Here is a 16376-nt window from a genome sequence, read left to right on the forward strand (position 1 = left end):
AGATGTCTGGGCAGGCCATCTCCACAGCTGCGAGCCCCACTACTTGTGCCAATGCCGCTGCCCCACGTAGGTCTCAGCGTGGGGTAGGGCAGTCATGAAGGAAGAAGCAGTGGTGGGGGGAGGGGCTGTGGCAGATGGTATGGCAGGCCCAGCCATAGGCAGGTGGGTGAATGCCCCCGCAGCTGGAGGAGCTGTAACCCCACAGCTGGTGGAAGGAATGGAAAAGGAGGGGCGTAGCCAGGGCAGCTGTTGTGGAAGGGGGCTTCCAGGCAGGGCCCTATCCAGTCCCTTTTTGCCAGCTGAGGTGGCCGCACAAGTGGTGGCAGCTATGAAGTTCCCACTTGTACCTGCTATTGGTGTTATGAAGGCACTTGGGACCATGCGGGGGCCAAAACCTGAGGGGTACAGCAATGGTGATTGCCCCCCCTTAATTTGATCCTTCTTACACCCCCCCCCCCCGCCAATAAAAGCAGCAGCCTCAGCCCTGGCTGTGTCAGGGTGTGCTGGGGGGGGGAGCGGGGGGAGCTAAGGCTCTTCCCCCCTGCAGTGGGGGCAAACACAAGCAGAGACAGTCAAAATAATGGGGGAAGGAGAACCCAGGAGGGGAGGGGACCAACTCCTCTGGCTGGACAGGGAGTGGGGAACTCCACAAAGAAAAGGGGGCAGGGAAGATTAGCAGCGGAAGGAAGCAACGCATGGCAAAAGGAGAGGAACAAACTGAAGGGGGAAGAGCTGGGGACCGGCTCGGTGGAAGGGAAGTGTGTGTGTGTGTGGGGGGGGTGAGTGAATAATAAAGGGCGGGAAGGGGGAACGGCTCGGAAAGGGCGGGGTGGCCAGGTGGGGGAAAGGGCCCCCCTTAACCGGGGTGGGAGAGCCCGGGTGCTCGGCAGGCAGGGGGCTGCTGTCCCCGCTCCCGCTGGCTGTAAGGAGCGGTGGGCGGATGAAGAGCTCCAGGCCTCCCCCCCCGACAGCAGCCGATCAGAGCAGCAGCCTCCGCCTCCTTCCTGAGCAGCCGCCGCCGCTTGCAGACTCAGCCCCCGTCCAGACTCAGAGCCGCGGCGGCTGCACGTTGCTCCCCTTGCCATCCGAGGGGGCTCCGCAGCCTAGACGAGCGCCCCGCTCCGCTCCCGGGAGCTGGCGGGAAGCAGAGGAGGACGCGGGTGTCCCGCAGCACAGGTGAGAGCCGGTTTGCTTGGAAGTGCAGCCAGCCCTGGCGTGAGAGGGGCTCCTGGTCTGGCTGGGGGGCGGTGGAGCGCGGGCGCTGGGCCCCTGGCTCCTTCTGCGCCCACATGGGCTGGCTTGCATGCCCCTCGGTTATACCTGCAGACGTGCAAGCCCCTCGCCTCTGCAAACGGTCGGGTTCTTGTTTCTGCCTGCCTTCCGCTACTCATTGCGTGCCGGGAGATCAGTGCAGGAGCAGCGTGGAGGGCGAAGTGCATTTGTGCACCGTTACCTTCGTGTGCCATTTACAACAAGAAATCCATAATGTTTCTAACACCGTTTGAACCCCTCCCCCGTTTATCTAGTAGGAGAGCGAGGGTGAGTGAAGGAGAAGACTCTAATTGAAGAGATTTTCCTTCCCACTTCTTGGTATCGGAGTCTTGCTGGCGAGCCTTTAATCTCCACCAAACCCCCTTGCTCTGAATCTAAACGAAAAGTTGCTGCTGCTTGGGAAAGTGGTGGTCTCGAGCCTTCTCCGTCTATGCTGCTTATCTTGCGCTCTGTGTACTCGGAAGCAGGGCAGCCCGCTGTGCCTCCTGCAGGGACAATCCGTATTTCAGCTGTTGCATACAATAGCGGAGCCTGAGTGTGCTGCTGCCTCTCAGGGGCTATAAGAACTAGTTTAATACTGAGTTAATTCATCTCGCCCTTTCTCCCGTCTGTGTTCGGATTTCTGGCTAACTCCTCGTGAAATGCAAAGGAAAATAAACTGCATGGGGGAAATTAAAATTTAGTCGTCTGTGTCTCTAATTTCTCTATAGATTGATGCCTGTATATTCGGGGGGAAAATACTTACAAATATAGTATTTGAAACATAGGAACTATCTTAAATTATTAAAACTGTAGCTCTAGTTGGCTTTTCACTGTTTTCTTTGTTGTATACTTGTTCAAACTAAGTGAAGTGTAAAATTTAGCTTAATTTCATTTTGGTCACAGCTTGGTTTTAGTTATTTTCACGTTTTAATGTGCTCCTGCTCTAGCACAATAAACTAATGTTTAGATCCCAATCACAGCAGGAAAATGTGTGTTTAAAAATATTCTAATAAAAGCTTGTTTTTTAAAAAGATGTTTTGGAAACATTATATATAGTTCTTAAGTTTTTGTATAGCTTGTTTTAATGAGTTTAAATTTGGGTCAGATTTGATCTGGTAAGGAAGTTTTGTTTCCCCCCTACATTGTTTTTGTGTTTGCGTGATATACACATACCATAGATATTTGTGTATACAGTGCAGATGGATTTTTGTAGGTCTCAGTGTGTGTGATTTCATATAAAAAATTTCATCTGAAGTGCAAGTAAATTTTGAGTCTTCACAATGGTAAATCATAATCTTTCATCTTAATTCTGTTTGTGAATCCTCCACTGATTTACAAAATCATCCCAAACAAATCAAATTGTTTGCATTATCATAGTGTTAAGAAGCTTCAGTCATGGATCAGACTCCATTGTGTTAGGTGCTGTACAAACACAGAACAATGAGAGTCCCTGCCCAAAACAGCTTACAATGTAAATGGTATTCCTCCACACTATAAGAAGTTGGATTCCATTTAAAGTTCAGAATCATAATGAAATCTGCCTCCAACTTCATGTTCCTGTGGAGTTTCCTCTGAGAAAAGGAATTCAGGAATGCAGAAGTTAGGAACTATATGCAATGGCTGTTAGGTGCAAGTTTATAGTGGTCGAGGGCCTTACTGGATTGGGCATAACATGCCTTTCTATAGAGTATGAGTATCCTGTTTTGGGAGATGTTAAATATTCCTTGTATTCTTTCTCGGGTATATCCTTGTCTTGTTACACACTCTGATTTCTTAGAACTTTGAACTCTTCATAGTCTTATCCCAGTCATGCACTGGGAGTGGTAACCTGTTACAAAAAATTACTTTAAAGAACAAGACTATTAGTTTAAAAGCGCTGTATCTCTTCACTTGGGAGGAAAAGAACTACAAGAAAAGCTATTTTTGATCTTTGTAACCTGAATGGAGCCCAGGATCATTGGCAGCCTTGTTAAGAGTATGTTCTTGGGAGGTTTCCAACCCAATATCCAGACCATGGAGGATTGGAAACATGGACAGCCATCCTTATGCTTATATTGGAACCTATAGCTATTTAAACCAAGTAGGTTCAAATACAAGCATATCTTAAGAAGCTTTTGTTGATCACCCATCACTTGCCCCCTTATTGTTAAAAATAGAGAATAAGCAATGATGCAGCATGGAATAAGTAGTAGATGTTGAGCTGAATATCCAAATCTATTGACCCAGGTGGTAAATATCTGCCTTTGGGGACAGCAAGTCGTTTTGTTCTCCAAAACAAGAATCACCACATATGTCACTGTTACATGTCTATTGAGGGCTGAATTATGCGTCCCCCTGCATGGGTGTGTTAGAGAGGGAAGTGTAGGAAGTTGATTCTCCCTCCGTGGAGGTGTGGGGGAAATTGATGTTAACCTTGCTGTTGAAACTGACCCCATCCCATTCTGCATCAAGATCTATGCACTGTATGCAACATATGCAAGAGCTGTAACGCAAGAGGCCTACAGGCCTGTATCCTGTAAGACCTGGCTTAAGATAAAGCATTTACGTGTGCTAGGCTGTGGCACTTGACCCAGATAATGGACTAGGCCAATCTCTAACTAGAAAAGAACCAAAAGTCCCTAGCTGTCCATTATAGGCACCATCCACCCCGCAAAAGTCCATAGTCAAAACACTGCCACAGTAAACCGCAGATCTTGATAAGATCTTAATAATAACACGGTGCGTCAGCACTGTGCTAGTTATGAAACTGCCCTTCCATTCATTCCTTTATAAAGCTTTATTAATAATGCTTGAATTTGGCTTGAATTTGGACCTATAGAAGTCTAGTATTATAGGGGTAGGGCAGAGAGAGACCAAGGTGGCACCCGCATGTGACCATCTCTGTCTCCTTCTACCTGCATGCTTGTATTCAATAAAGGACCTCAGACTGTTTGGACCAAACCAATGGTGTGACTCATTTTCCACAACATAGGGACTGGGTGTAATCTAGCTCTCCCTTCTGAGGGCTGAAGGACTGAGGTGGGTAGCACTAGTGACTTGAGGTGGGTATTGCTGGATGGGCGAGGCTAGGGCTGTGACTCCTTCACTCGTGGGCAGTGGGTATCCTAGTACAGGAGAGGCTGTGCCTCCTCGAACAGCCTGGTGCGGCCCTGCCCACGCTCCACCCCCAGATCCCCTGCTGCCTGCTTCCAGTTCCCTTCCTGCTCTTCTGTGGCAGAGAGGCTAGGGCAGGCAGGCTGGGGTCAGTGCTTGTAAGGCCCAGGGCAGGAGGTGCTGGGACTGGAGCCAAGTCATGCTGCCCACCCGGTGCTCCAGGGTTGGGGGTGCTGGGACCACTCTGCCTGCCCGGTGCTCCGGGGCTGGGGGTGCATGGGGATCCGGCGGCCATGGGGTGTGTGTGTGTGTATGTGTGCAACCTTGGCTCTGGTGAGGGATCGGGGCTAGCCTCCCCCAATGGCTCATTCACCTGCTTTCACTGTTTTCCAGGAATAGAAAGGTGCACTTTTCCCAGTAATGCCCTCATGCCCCTTCCAGGCCTCTGGAGTTAAGTCTCCTCATGGGCGGGTGTGCTGCTTTGAGCTTTCTGTGCTGAGGAATCGCAGAGCTGCTCAGGATGCTGCTCCTGGCAGCTGAGAAGGCTGTGGGAGAACTCGAAGGGATTCACAGAACCATAGGCAGGCAGGCAGAGCGGGTTGTTTCAGGAGAGACTGCTGTGCCGAGCAGAGCCGGGGGCTGACCCTCCTGCTGCCTCAGGATAGGGTGGTCAGCCTGCTTTCTCCCCCAGACACCACTCTCCTCTCCTTCTCCCCTCCCCACCCCCTTCAGTTGAAAAAGTGGCTGACAATCTACTAGGATGCCCCTGGAATGATGGGATTGAGAAACCTGCATCATGTGATGCTGTACCTGCCCCATGAGGCATTGCAAACCCTTCCCAAAGCACCCTGTGGCCAGTGTTGATGCACTCTGCCAACACAAGGAGTTAGTGTGGATGTGCGACAGCGGTTTTAATTAAAATGCTTTAGTTAAAGCGGCATAACTTTTGTTGACAAAACTTTGTAATGTAGACAAGGCCAAGGTGGGTGAGGTAATATCTTTTATAGGACCAACTTCTCTTGGTGAGAGAGACAAGCTTTTGAGCTACACTGAGCTCTTCCTCAGGTCTCGGAAACTTAATCAGAGTGACACGGCTCAATACAAGCTGGAACAGATTGTTTAGCATAAGTAGTTAACACATGTTTCAAGGGCCATTTCACCTTGAACAGTCCCATTAACACCCCTCCAGTCATAAGGAGGAAAGGAAGAGGGCTAGGGAAGGAGCTCTGGGGTTTGTTAGTCAGTTACAGATTGTTGTAATAAACCATAGACAGTCCAGTATCTCTATTCATAGAAGATTAGGGTTGGATGAGACCTCAGAGGGTCATCTAGTCCAACCCCCTGCTCAAAGCGGGACCAACCCCCAACTAAATCATCCCAGCCAGGGTTTTGTCAAGCTGGGCCTTCAAAACCTCTCAGGATGGAGATTCCACCGCCTCCCTAGGTAACCCACTCCAGTGCTTCACCACCCTCCTAGTAAAAAAGTTTTTCCTAATATCCAACCTAGACCTCCTCCACCCCAACTTGAGACCATTGCTTATTTAGTCCCTGATTTTTAGTATCTAGCAAAGTTATGAATTTAAGCTCCCATGCTCCTCTTTTGGAATGACTGGAGGGGTGTTAATAGGCCACTTCAGCTTATGCTAAACAGTCTGCTCCACTGTGTATTTAGCTGTGACACTCTGATTAAGGGCTTGTCTTCCTGTACAGTGCTACAGCAAAGCAGCTGCAGCGCTTTAGTGAAGATACTAGTATGCAGACTGGAGACCTTCTCCTGTCAGTGGAGTTAGCTACCACCTCTCGGGGAGGTGGATTATGTCGACAGGAGAAGCTCTGCTGTTGACATAGCACTGTCTACGTGGCGGGGGAGGGGCATGCCATATGACACTTTTCAGCCAGTTATAATCAGCAGTTGTGTCCGTACCAATGGGTGTCATACTACTGTTTGTTTTGTGAAATTTAAAGTTAATTAAATAGAAAACTTCTTTGTAAATTTATTAACATCAGGGCTTAAATTCAGCTGGATCCATCTGGAGCAGAGCTCCGGTAAATATTTTCAAACCTTGGGAAGCTCCGGCAGCCCCATGCGAGGCTGAAGCCCCAAGCCCCAGCAGTGCTGGGAAATACTTTGAGAATTCAAGCACTGATTAACATGCCATTTTTAAAAATGGCAACATCTAAGGGTATGTCTACACTACGAAATTAGGTCGAATTTATAGAAGTCGGTTTTTTAGAAATCGGTTTTATATATTCGAGTGTGTGTGTCCCCACAGAAAATGCTCTAAGTGCATTAAGTGCATTAACTCGGCGGAGCGCTTCCACAGTACCGAGGCAAGCGTCGACTTCCGGAGCGTTGCACTGTGGGTAGCTATCCCACAGTTCCCGCAGTCTCCGCTGCCCATTGGAATTCTGGGTTGAGATCCCAATGCCTGATGGGGCTAAAACATTGTCGCGGGTGGTTCTGGGTACATATCGTCAGGCCCCCGTTCCCTCCCTCCCCCCGTGAAAGCAAGGGCAGACAATCATTTCGCGCCTTTTTTCCTGAGTTACCTGTGCAGACGCCATACTACGGCAAGCATGGAACCCGCTCAGGTAACCGTCACCCTATGTCTCCTGGGTGCTGGCAGACGCGGAACGGCATTGCTACACAGTAGCAGCAATCCCTTGCCTTGTGGCAGCAGACGGTACAGTACGACTGGTAGCCGTCATCGTCATGTCTGAGATGCTCCTGGTCGCCTCTGTGAGGTCGATCAGGAGAGCCAGGGCAGACATGGGCGCAGGGACTAAATTTGGAGTGACTTGAGCAGGTCATTCTCTTTAGTCCTGCAGTCAGTCCTATTGAACCGTCTTATGGTGAGCGGGCAGGCGATACGGACTGCTAGCAGTCGTACTGTACCATCTTCTGCCGAGCAGCCATGAGATGTGGATGGCATGCAGTCCTTCTGCACTGTCTGCTGCCAGCCAAAGATGTAAAAGATAGATGGAGTGGATCAAAACAAGAAATAGATCAGATTTGTTTTGTACTCATTTGCTTCCCCCCCTCCCCTGTCTAGGGGACTCATTCTTCTAGATCACACTGCAGTCACTTACAGAGAAGGTGCAGCGAGGTAAATCTAGCCATGTATCAATCAGAGGCCAGGCTAACCTTCTTGTTCCAATAAGGACAATAACTTAGGTGCACCATTTCTTATTGGAACCCTCCGTGAAGTCCTGCCTGAAATACTCCTTGATGTAAAGCCACCCCCTTTGTTGATTTTAGCTCCCTGAAGCCAACCCTGTAAGCGCCCCTCCCAGCGTCAGAGCAATGGCAAACAATCGGGCATCTGAGAGTGCTGTCCAGAGCAGTCACAATGGAGCACTCTGATGGGGCTAAAACATTGTCGCGGGTGGTTCTGGGTACGTGTCGTCAGGCCCCCGTTCCCTCCCTCCCTCCGTGAAAGCAAGGACAGACAATCATTTCGCGCCTTTTTTCCTGAGTTACCTGTGCAGACGCCATACCACGGCAAGCATGGAGCCAGCTCAGGTAACCGTCACCCTATGTCTCCTGGGTGCTGGCAGACGCGGTACTGCTTTGTTGCACAGTAGCAGCAATCCATTGCCTTCTGGCAGCAGACGGTGCAATACGATTGGTAGTCGTCCTCGTCGTGTCCGAGGTGCTCCTGGCCACGTCGGCTGGGAGCGCCTGGGCAGACATGGGCGCAGGGACTAAATTTGGAGTGACTTGACCAGGTCATTCTCTTTAGTCCTGCAGTCCTATTGAACCGTCTTATGGTGAGCGGGCAGGCGATACGGACTGCTAGCAGTCATACTGTACCATCTTCTGCCAGGCAGGCAAGAGATGAGGATTGCTAGCAGTCGTATTGTACCATCTTATGCCAGGCAGGCAAGAGATGAAGATGGCTAGCAGTCGTACTGTACCATCTTCTGCCGAGCAGCCATGAGATGTGGATGGCATGCAGTCCTTCTGCACCGTCTGCTGCCAGCCAAAGATGTAAAAGATAGATGGAGTGGATCAAAACAAGAAATAGACCAGATTTGTTTTGTACTCATTTGCTTCCCCCCTCCCCTGTCTAGGGGACTCATTCTTCTAGATCACACTGCAGTCACTTACAGAGAAGGTGCAGCGAGGTAAATCTAGCCGTGTATCAATCAGAGGCCAGGATAACCTTCTTGTTCCAATAAGGACAATAACTTAGGTGCACCATTTCTTATTGGAACCCTCCATGCAGTCCTGCCTGAAATACTCCTTGATGTACAGGCACACCCTTTGTTGATTTTAGCTCCCTGAAACCAACCCTGTAAGCCGTGTCGTCAGTCGCCCCTCCCTCCGTCAGAGCAACGGCAGACAATCGTTCCGCGCCTTTTTTCTGTGCGGACGCCATACCAAGGCAAGCATGGAGGCCGCTCAGCTCACTTTGGCAATTAGGAGCACATTAACCACCACACGCATTATCCAGCAGTATATGCAGCACCAGAACATGGCAACGCGATACCGGGCGAGGAGGCGACATCAGCGCGGTCCCGTGAGTGATCAGGACATGGACACAGATTTCTCTGAAAGCATGGGCCCTGCCAATGCATGCATCATGGTGCTAATGGGGCAGGTTCATGCTGTGGAACGCCGATTCTGGGCTCGGGAAACAAGCACAGACTGGTGGGACCGCATAGTGTTGCAGGTCTGGGACGATTCCCAGTGGCTGCGAAACTTTCGCATGCGTAGGGGCACTTTTATGGAACTTTGTGACTTGCTTTCCCCTGCCCTGAAGCGCATGAATACCAAGATGAGAGCAGCCCTCACAGTTGAGAAGCGAGTGGCGATAGCCCTGTGGAAGCTTGCAACGCCAGACAGCTACCGGTCAGTTGGGAATCAATTTGGAGTGGGCAAATCTACTGTTGGGGCTGCTGTGATGCAAGAAGCCCACGCAATCAAAGATCTGCTGATATCAAGGGTAGTGACCCTGGGAAATGTGCAGGTCATAGTGGATGGCTTTGCTGCAATGGGATTCCCTAACTGTGGTGGGGCTATAGACGGAACTCATATCCCTATCTTGGCACCGGAGCACCAAGCTGCCGAGTACATAAACCGCAAGGGGTACTTTTCGATAGTGCTGCAAGCTCTGGTGGATCACAAGGGATGTTTCACCAACATCAACGTGGGATGGCTGGGAAAGGTGCATGACGCTCGCATCTTCAGGAACTCTGGTCTGTTTCAAAAGCTGCAGGAAGGGACTTTATTCCCAGACCAGAAAATAACTGTTGGGGATGTTGAAATGCCTATATGTATCCTTGGGGACCCAGCCTACCCCTTAATGCCATGGCTCATGAAGCCGTACACAGGCAGCCTGGAGAGTAGTGAGGAGCTGTTCAACTACAGGCTGAGCAAGTGCAGAATGGTGGTAGAATGTGCATTTGGACGTTTAAAGGCGCGCTGGCGCAGTTTACTGACTCGCTTAGACCTCAGCGAAACCAATATTCCCACTGTTATTACTGCTTGCTGTGTGCTCCACAATATCTGTGAGAGTAAGGGGGAGACGTTTATGGCGGGGTGGGAGGTTGAGGCAAATAGCCTAGCTGCTGGTTACGCGCAGCCAGACACCAGGGCGGTTAGAAGAGCACAGGAGGGCGCGGTACGCATCAGAGAAGCTTTGAAAACCAGTTTCATGACTGGCCAGGCTACGGTGTGAAAGTTCTGTTTGTTTCTCCTTGATGAAACCCCCCGCCCCTTGGTTCACTCTACTTCCCTATAAGCTAACCACCCTCCCCTCCTCCCTTTAATCATTGCTTGCAGAGGCAATAAAGTCATTGCTGCTTCACAGTCATGCATTCGTTATTCATTCATCACACAAATAGGGAGATGACTACCAAGGTATCCCAGGAGGGGTGGTGGAGGAGGGAAGGAAAATGCCACACAGCACTTTAAGCACAGCACTTTAAAAGTTGACAACTTTAAAATTTATTGAATGACAGCCTTCTTTTTTTTGGGCAATCCTCTGTGGTGGAGTGGCTGGTTGGCCGGAGGCCCCCCCACCGCGTTCTTGGGCGTCTGGGTGTGGAGGCTATGGAACTTGGGGAGGAGGGTGGTTGGTTACAGAGGGGCAGCAGTGGCAGTCTGTGCTCCAGCTGCCTTTGCTGCAGCTCAACCATACACTGGAGCATACTGGTTTGGTCCTGCAGCAGCCTCAGCATTGAATCCTGCCTCCTCTCATCACGCTGCCGCCACATTTGAGCTTCAGCCCTCTCTTCAGCCCACCACTTACTCTCTTCAGCCCACCACTTACTCTCTTCAGCCCTCCACCTCTCCTCCTGGTCATTTTGTGCTTTCCTGCACTCTGACATTATTTGCCTCCACGCATTCGTCTGTGCTCTGTCAGTGTGGGAGGACAGCATGAGCTCGGAGAACATTTCATCACGAGTGCGTTTTTTTTTTCTTTCTAAGCTTCACTAGCCTCTGGGAAGGAGAAGATCCTGTGATCATTGAAACACATGCAGCTGGTGGAGAAAAAAAAAAGGGACAGCGGTATTTAAAAAGACACATTTTATAAAACAGTCGCTACACTCTTTCAGGGTAAACCTTGCTGTTAACATTACATACATAGCACGTGCTTTCGTTACAAGGTCGCATTTTGCCTCCTCCCACCGCGTGACTACCCCCTCAACCTTCCCCCCTCCCTGTGGCTAACAGCGGGGAACATTTCTGTTTAGCCACAGGCAAACAGCCCAGCAGGAATGGGCTCCTCTGAGTGTCCCCTGAAGAAAAGCACTCTATTTCAACCAGGTGACCATGAATTATATCTCACTCTCCTGAGGATAACACAGAGAGATAAAGAACGGATTTTGGTTGAATGCCAGCAAACATACACTGCAATGCTTTGTTCTACAGTTTCAGAGGAACAGCCGTGTTAGTCTGTATTCGCAAAAAGAAAAGGAGTACTTGTGGCACCTTAGAGACTAACCAATTTATTTGAGCATGAGCTTTCGTGAGCATGAAGTGAGCTGTAGCTCACGAAAGCTCATGCTCAAATAAATTGGTTAGTCTCTAAGGTGCCACAAGTACTCCTTTTCTTTTTGTTCTACAGTGATTCCCGAGTACGTGTTACTGGCCTGGAGTGGTAAAGTGTCCTACCATGAAGGACGAAATAAGGCTGCCCTCCCCAGAAACCTTTTGCAAAGGCTTTAGGACTACATCTAGGAGAACCGCAAATGCCAGGGCAAAGTAATCCTTTCACATGCTTGCTTTTAAACCATGTATAGCATTTTAAAAGGTACACTCACCAGAGGTCCCTTCTCCGCCTGCTGGGTCCAGGAGGCAGCCTTGGGTGGGTTCGGGGGGTACTGGCTCCAGGTCTAGGGTGAGAAACAGTTCCTGGCTGTCGGGAAAACCGGTTTCTCCGCTTGCTTGCTGTGAGCTATCTACAACCTCCTCCTCATCATCATTTTCTTCGTCCCCAAAACCTACTTCCGTACTGCCTCCATCTCCATTGAAGGAGTCAAACAACACGGCTGGGGAAGTGGTGGCTGAACCCCCTAAAATGGCATGCAGCTCATCATAGAAGCGGCTGTTCGCCTCTCTGGTTTTCTGGTAGGCTTGCCTCAGCTCCTTCAGTTTCACGCGGCACTGCTTCGGGTCCCTGTTATGGCCTCTGTCCTTCATGCCCTGGGAGATTTTGACAAAGGTTTTGGCATTTCGAAAACTGGAACGGAGTTCTGATAGCACGGATTCCTCTCCCCAAACAGCGATCAGATCCCGTACCTCCCGTTCGGTCCATGCTGGAGCTCTTTTGCGATTCTGGGACTCCATCATGGTCACCTGTGCTGATGAGCTCTGCATGGTCACCTGCAGCTTGCCACGCTGGCCAAACAGGAAATGAGATTCAAAAGTTCGCGGTTCTTTTCCTGTCTACCTGGCCAGTGCATCTGAGTTGAGAGTGCTGTCCAGAGCGGTCAGAATGGAGCACTCTGGGATAGCTCCCGGAGGCCAATACCATCTAATTGTGTCCACAGTACCCCAAATTCGAGCCGGCAACGTCGATTTAAGCGCTAATCCACTTGTCAGGGGTGGAGTAAGGAAATCGATTTTAAGAGCCCTTTAAGTCGAAATAAAGGGCTTCATTGTGTGGACGGGTGCAGGTTTAAATCGATTTAACGCTGCTAAATTAGACCTAAAGTCCTAGTGTAGACCAGGGCTAAGATTACTATAACTGAAAGAGTAGAAGCCTTTTTTTCAGTTTTGTTGTGTCCATTTTACAACACTTCTCTATAGCTGGTTTCACTATAGTCTATTTAACTGGTTCTTTATGAACCTTTCACCTAGCAACAGGGGAGAGATGAAAACAACATGGTGGCAAAACCAAAAAGAAACCTACTTTTATGGATGGGTGTTGTACCTGAAACTACTTTCAACGCTCTTTTTTTTTTTTCTTTTTAAAGGACTAGATCGCCAGTTGTTAGTTATCCCACAGGGCACCATCTAAACTGCCTGAAGTAACTTGTATTATTATCCACCCAAATGACTGACATTAGGTACCAGACTTAACCTTATAATAATGCAATTTTATTATTTGGTGGGTGGCATCTCATGGCTTCTTGTGCATTAGACTTATTTATTTTAAAATCTTTATTCTTGCCTGCAGGTTGTATGGGTAATTTACTCGGGCAAACAAAGGTTATGGAATGTCTAATTGAAGCTTCAGCAGTTATGGTAATTCTAGAAGAATGCTCATTTATGTCACAGTGGTGCTTAGCAGGAAGGATTCCTCAGCATTATCCTGCAACTACTCTATTAAAGAGAAATTGGTTATGAGCTATTCTACCTAAATATTACATTTCTCTGCCTCCTGGTTCTATTATTTTCAAGCTAATTATATGTATCAGACATAATATTGCTATTTATAATCTGCAAACACAATGTAGAAATAAAACAGTAGAAATTATTATGCAACAATAAAGCAGGGCTGCCCTTCAACTGGCATTTGGTAGGCTTAGTAAGATGGTTGAATAAGGCTGCTGCTCCTGATGTGCCGAGCACTCTTCATTTGTATTATAGTTATAATCCAAAATGAAGACATTCTACAAGTGTTTGCCCTTCAAAATATAAATTTAAGTGTTGCATACGTGAGTGCTGCAAACCTCTATTGGAGGGAATGGATGGCTATTTCTCTTTAATTCCCCTGTTCTTCGTCTCCTTGAAGAAATGCGCACGTGAGCCATGGACCTTCCAAGCTTCATAAGTCTGGCCCCAAAAGGTTGGAAGATAGAGTATCCTGCTCTGACACCTCTGAGTTTTCCATTGCCTATTGTATAGTTATGTCAGATCACCATTTGGGAGTATGGTGCAGTACCCAAGAGGTGATACAAGGCTTAGTTAGAAGTTGACAATGGATGATGTTGTTGTCTTTTACAGTTGTGCATCTGTGTGTCTGCACATATGTAGTCTTTCCACCAGCAGATGAAGTATGTGAGCCCACAGGAGGCTAAACAGCTTTTAATATCAAACGTGGCTTTTTCCTATTGCGAAATACCAGAAACTTGGCACTCAAAGGGGAGCTCCCCAAGGACTTCAAGGGCTTGTCCACGTGGCAAGTTAATGTGTTGTAACCAGGGGGTGTAAATCTACAGTGCACTAGGTAGCCAGGCACCAACAGGGCATGTGGATCCTGCTATCATGCACCAAAGGTTCCCTAGTGCTCTTTGATGTACTGCTGCTTCAGGTTAGTATGTTGTAGATTTACACCCTAGCTTGCCAAGCACTAAGTCTTCCTGTGGACAAACCCAAAGACACTGGCTTCACTTATGAATGAGAGAATTTTGGCACAACTCTCATTGCAATGCTGCCTTTTTGTAAAATACATCTGCACCACACCTTGTTGAATGTGTTTAAGCACTGTTTTTAATCATCAAAATGCAAGATGAATTTCAAAACTTGTGTTTGAAAGGCAAGCAGCCCAAGTTGCAGATATGACTTATCACAGTGAGAAATGGCTGCCTTGGCAAGCTCCTGGATAATTCCTCCAAAGATGATCTTTGAGTAGTCTGATGCAAATTCACCCCATGTGTAAGAACATGCAGTTCCATTATAATTAGTGGAGTTATGGCTGCTTACACTTAAGGATGGTCTAGATAATACTTAGTCTTGCCACGAGTGCAGGGGACTGGACTAGATGACCTCTTGAGGTCCCTTCCAGTTCTATGATTCTATGATAAATTTGTCCTTCTTTGATAATGGAAACTGGGCAATGATTCATAGATATTTAGGTCAGAAGGGACCATTATGATCATCTAGTCTGACTTCCTGCACAACGCAGGCCACAGAATTTCACCCACCACTCCTGCAAAAAACCTCACACCTATATCTGTGCTATTTGAAGTCCTCAAATCGTAGTTTAAAGACTTCAAGGAGCAGAGAATCCTCCAGCAAGTGACCCGTGCCCCATGCTACAGAGGAAGGCGAAAAACCTCCAGGGCCTCTTCCAATCTGCCCTGGAGGAAAATTCCTTCCCGACCCCAAATATGGCGATCAGCTAAACCCTGAGCATATGGGTAAGATTCATCAGCCAGATACTACAGAAAATTCTTTCCTGGGTAACTCAGATCCCACCCCATCTAATATCCCATCACAGGCCATTGGGCCTATTTACCATGAATATCAATATATAAGAAGCAGGAAACCTACAGGAGACTCAGTGGTTTTGCTGGCTCACCAGAGAGCAAGAAGGATATGGCAAAGGAGCTAAATGGTTAAGAAATTAGTCTTCACCACAGAGAATGTTGAGAAGATAGCTGTTCTCTTCAGGGAGCAAAGATGAGGCATTATCAGGGTTCAGGGGTCCAAAGAAGTAGTGCTGGAACAAACTGATAAATGAATGAGCAAAAAGTCACCAAAACTTCAGAATTCTTAAGTTTCTTCAGAACAACTAGGGATTAGGAGAGAGCAGGAAGGAAATCAAAGAAGGAAGGAGAGGAAAAAGACAAAGTCCTCCCTGCTGGTAATATTCTTCCTGTTAGCCACAGAATAGCCAGATTTGCCACAAGGATTTTTTTTCATTAGTTTTCCTAATATAGGGAAACTGCTGTTGGTACTGCAATAACAAAACTGGACACAGGGGAGAAGAGAGAAAAGACTGTGTTTTTAGTGGTTAAATATTTCCAGTCTGCAAAGCACTTCTGAGAGAGCAAACCAACCCCCCCACCCCCCCACCACCATCACCACCTTCTCCTCTCCCCATCCCCCAAACTTGATTTGGGATGAAATAAAAATGTAATCAAATTTAGCCTCTTCTTCCCCCTCCTCTGCCAATCCCATTTAACTGTGAATCCACTCCAACAGCAGTGCCTCTGCGTCCTTAAAATTACCCCCAGAGGGAACTAACTATTGGAATCTGTGGGATGCTGTGAAGCCTCTAAAGTCTATTCTCTCTCTTTTTCCTGCATTAACCTCAATTAAGAAAGATCAGCATTTGCCAACAGTTGTGGCACAACATTTAAAATGTTTGGCTTGGCCCTTTATTGCTCCTTTTCTTGAGGGGGGAGAAATATTACGTCTTTACTTCCCTGTTCTTCAGAAGAACTGTGGTGGGTTAGTGACCTCACAATAAGCTGAAACCTGACTGTAGGTGACCTTGCCCCTAACTGAGCAGGGAAATAAGTCAGAACTTTTTTCTCCACTGAAGAAACAACAAGGAGTCCTTGTGACACCTTAGAGATTAACAAATTTATTTGGGCTTAAGTTTTTGTGGGCTATAACTCACTTCATCAGATGCATGGAGTGGAAAATATAGTAAGCAGGTATAAATATACAGCACATGAAAAGATGGGAGTTGCCCGTTCCCACATCCACCGTAACTGAATTGCCCTTGTTAGCACTGACCCCCCAATTAGTAAGGCAACTCCCATCTTTTCATGTGCTGTGTATTTATCCTGCTTACTGTATTTTCCATTCCGTGCATCTGATAAGGTAGGTTATAGCCCGTGAAAGCTTATGCCCAAATAAATTTGTTAGTCTCTAAGGTGCCACAAGGACTCCTCGATGTTTT

The 16376-nt window shown here is 48.0% G+C and overlaps 1 protein-coding gene across 8 annotated transcripts in view; it reads left to right on the top strand.

Annotated features, from left to right (window-relative positions):
• The first annotated feature begins 859 nt into the window (after positions 1-859).
• Positions 860-16376, top strand: part of HTR1F (5-hydroxytryptamine receptor 1F) — a 193664-nt gene continuing 178147 nt past the window's right edge. For all 8 annotated transcript variants that reach the window (XR_012154088.1, XR_012154060.1, XR_012154092.1 and 5 more), the window contains exon 1: positions 860-1176. Coding sequence is in view for 2 of the 8 variants with exons in the window: in XM_073304278.2 (XP_073160379.1) it covers positions 941-1176 (236 nt within the window). In the remaining 6 variants the exon portion in view is untranslated. The remainder of the gene's footprint in view (positions 1177-16376) is intronic.

This window comes from Lepidochelys kempii, chromosome 1 (assembly GCF_965140285.1).
Source record: "Lepidochelys kempii isolate rLepKem1 chromosome 1, rLepKem1.hap1, whole genome shotgun sequence".
Lineage (NCBI taxonomy): Eukaryota > Metazoa > Chordata > Testudines > Cheloniidae > Lepidochelys > Lepidochelys kempii.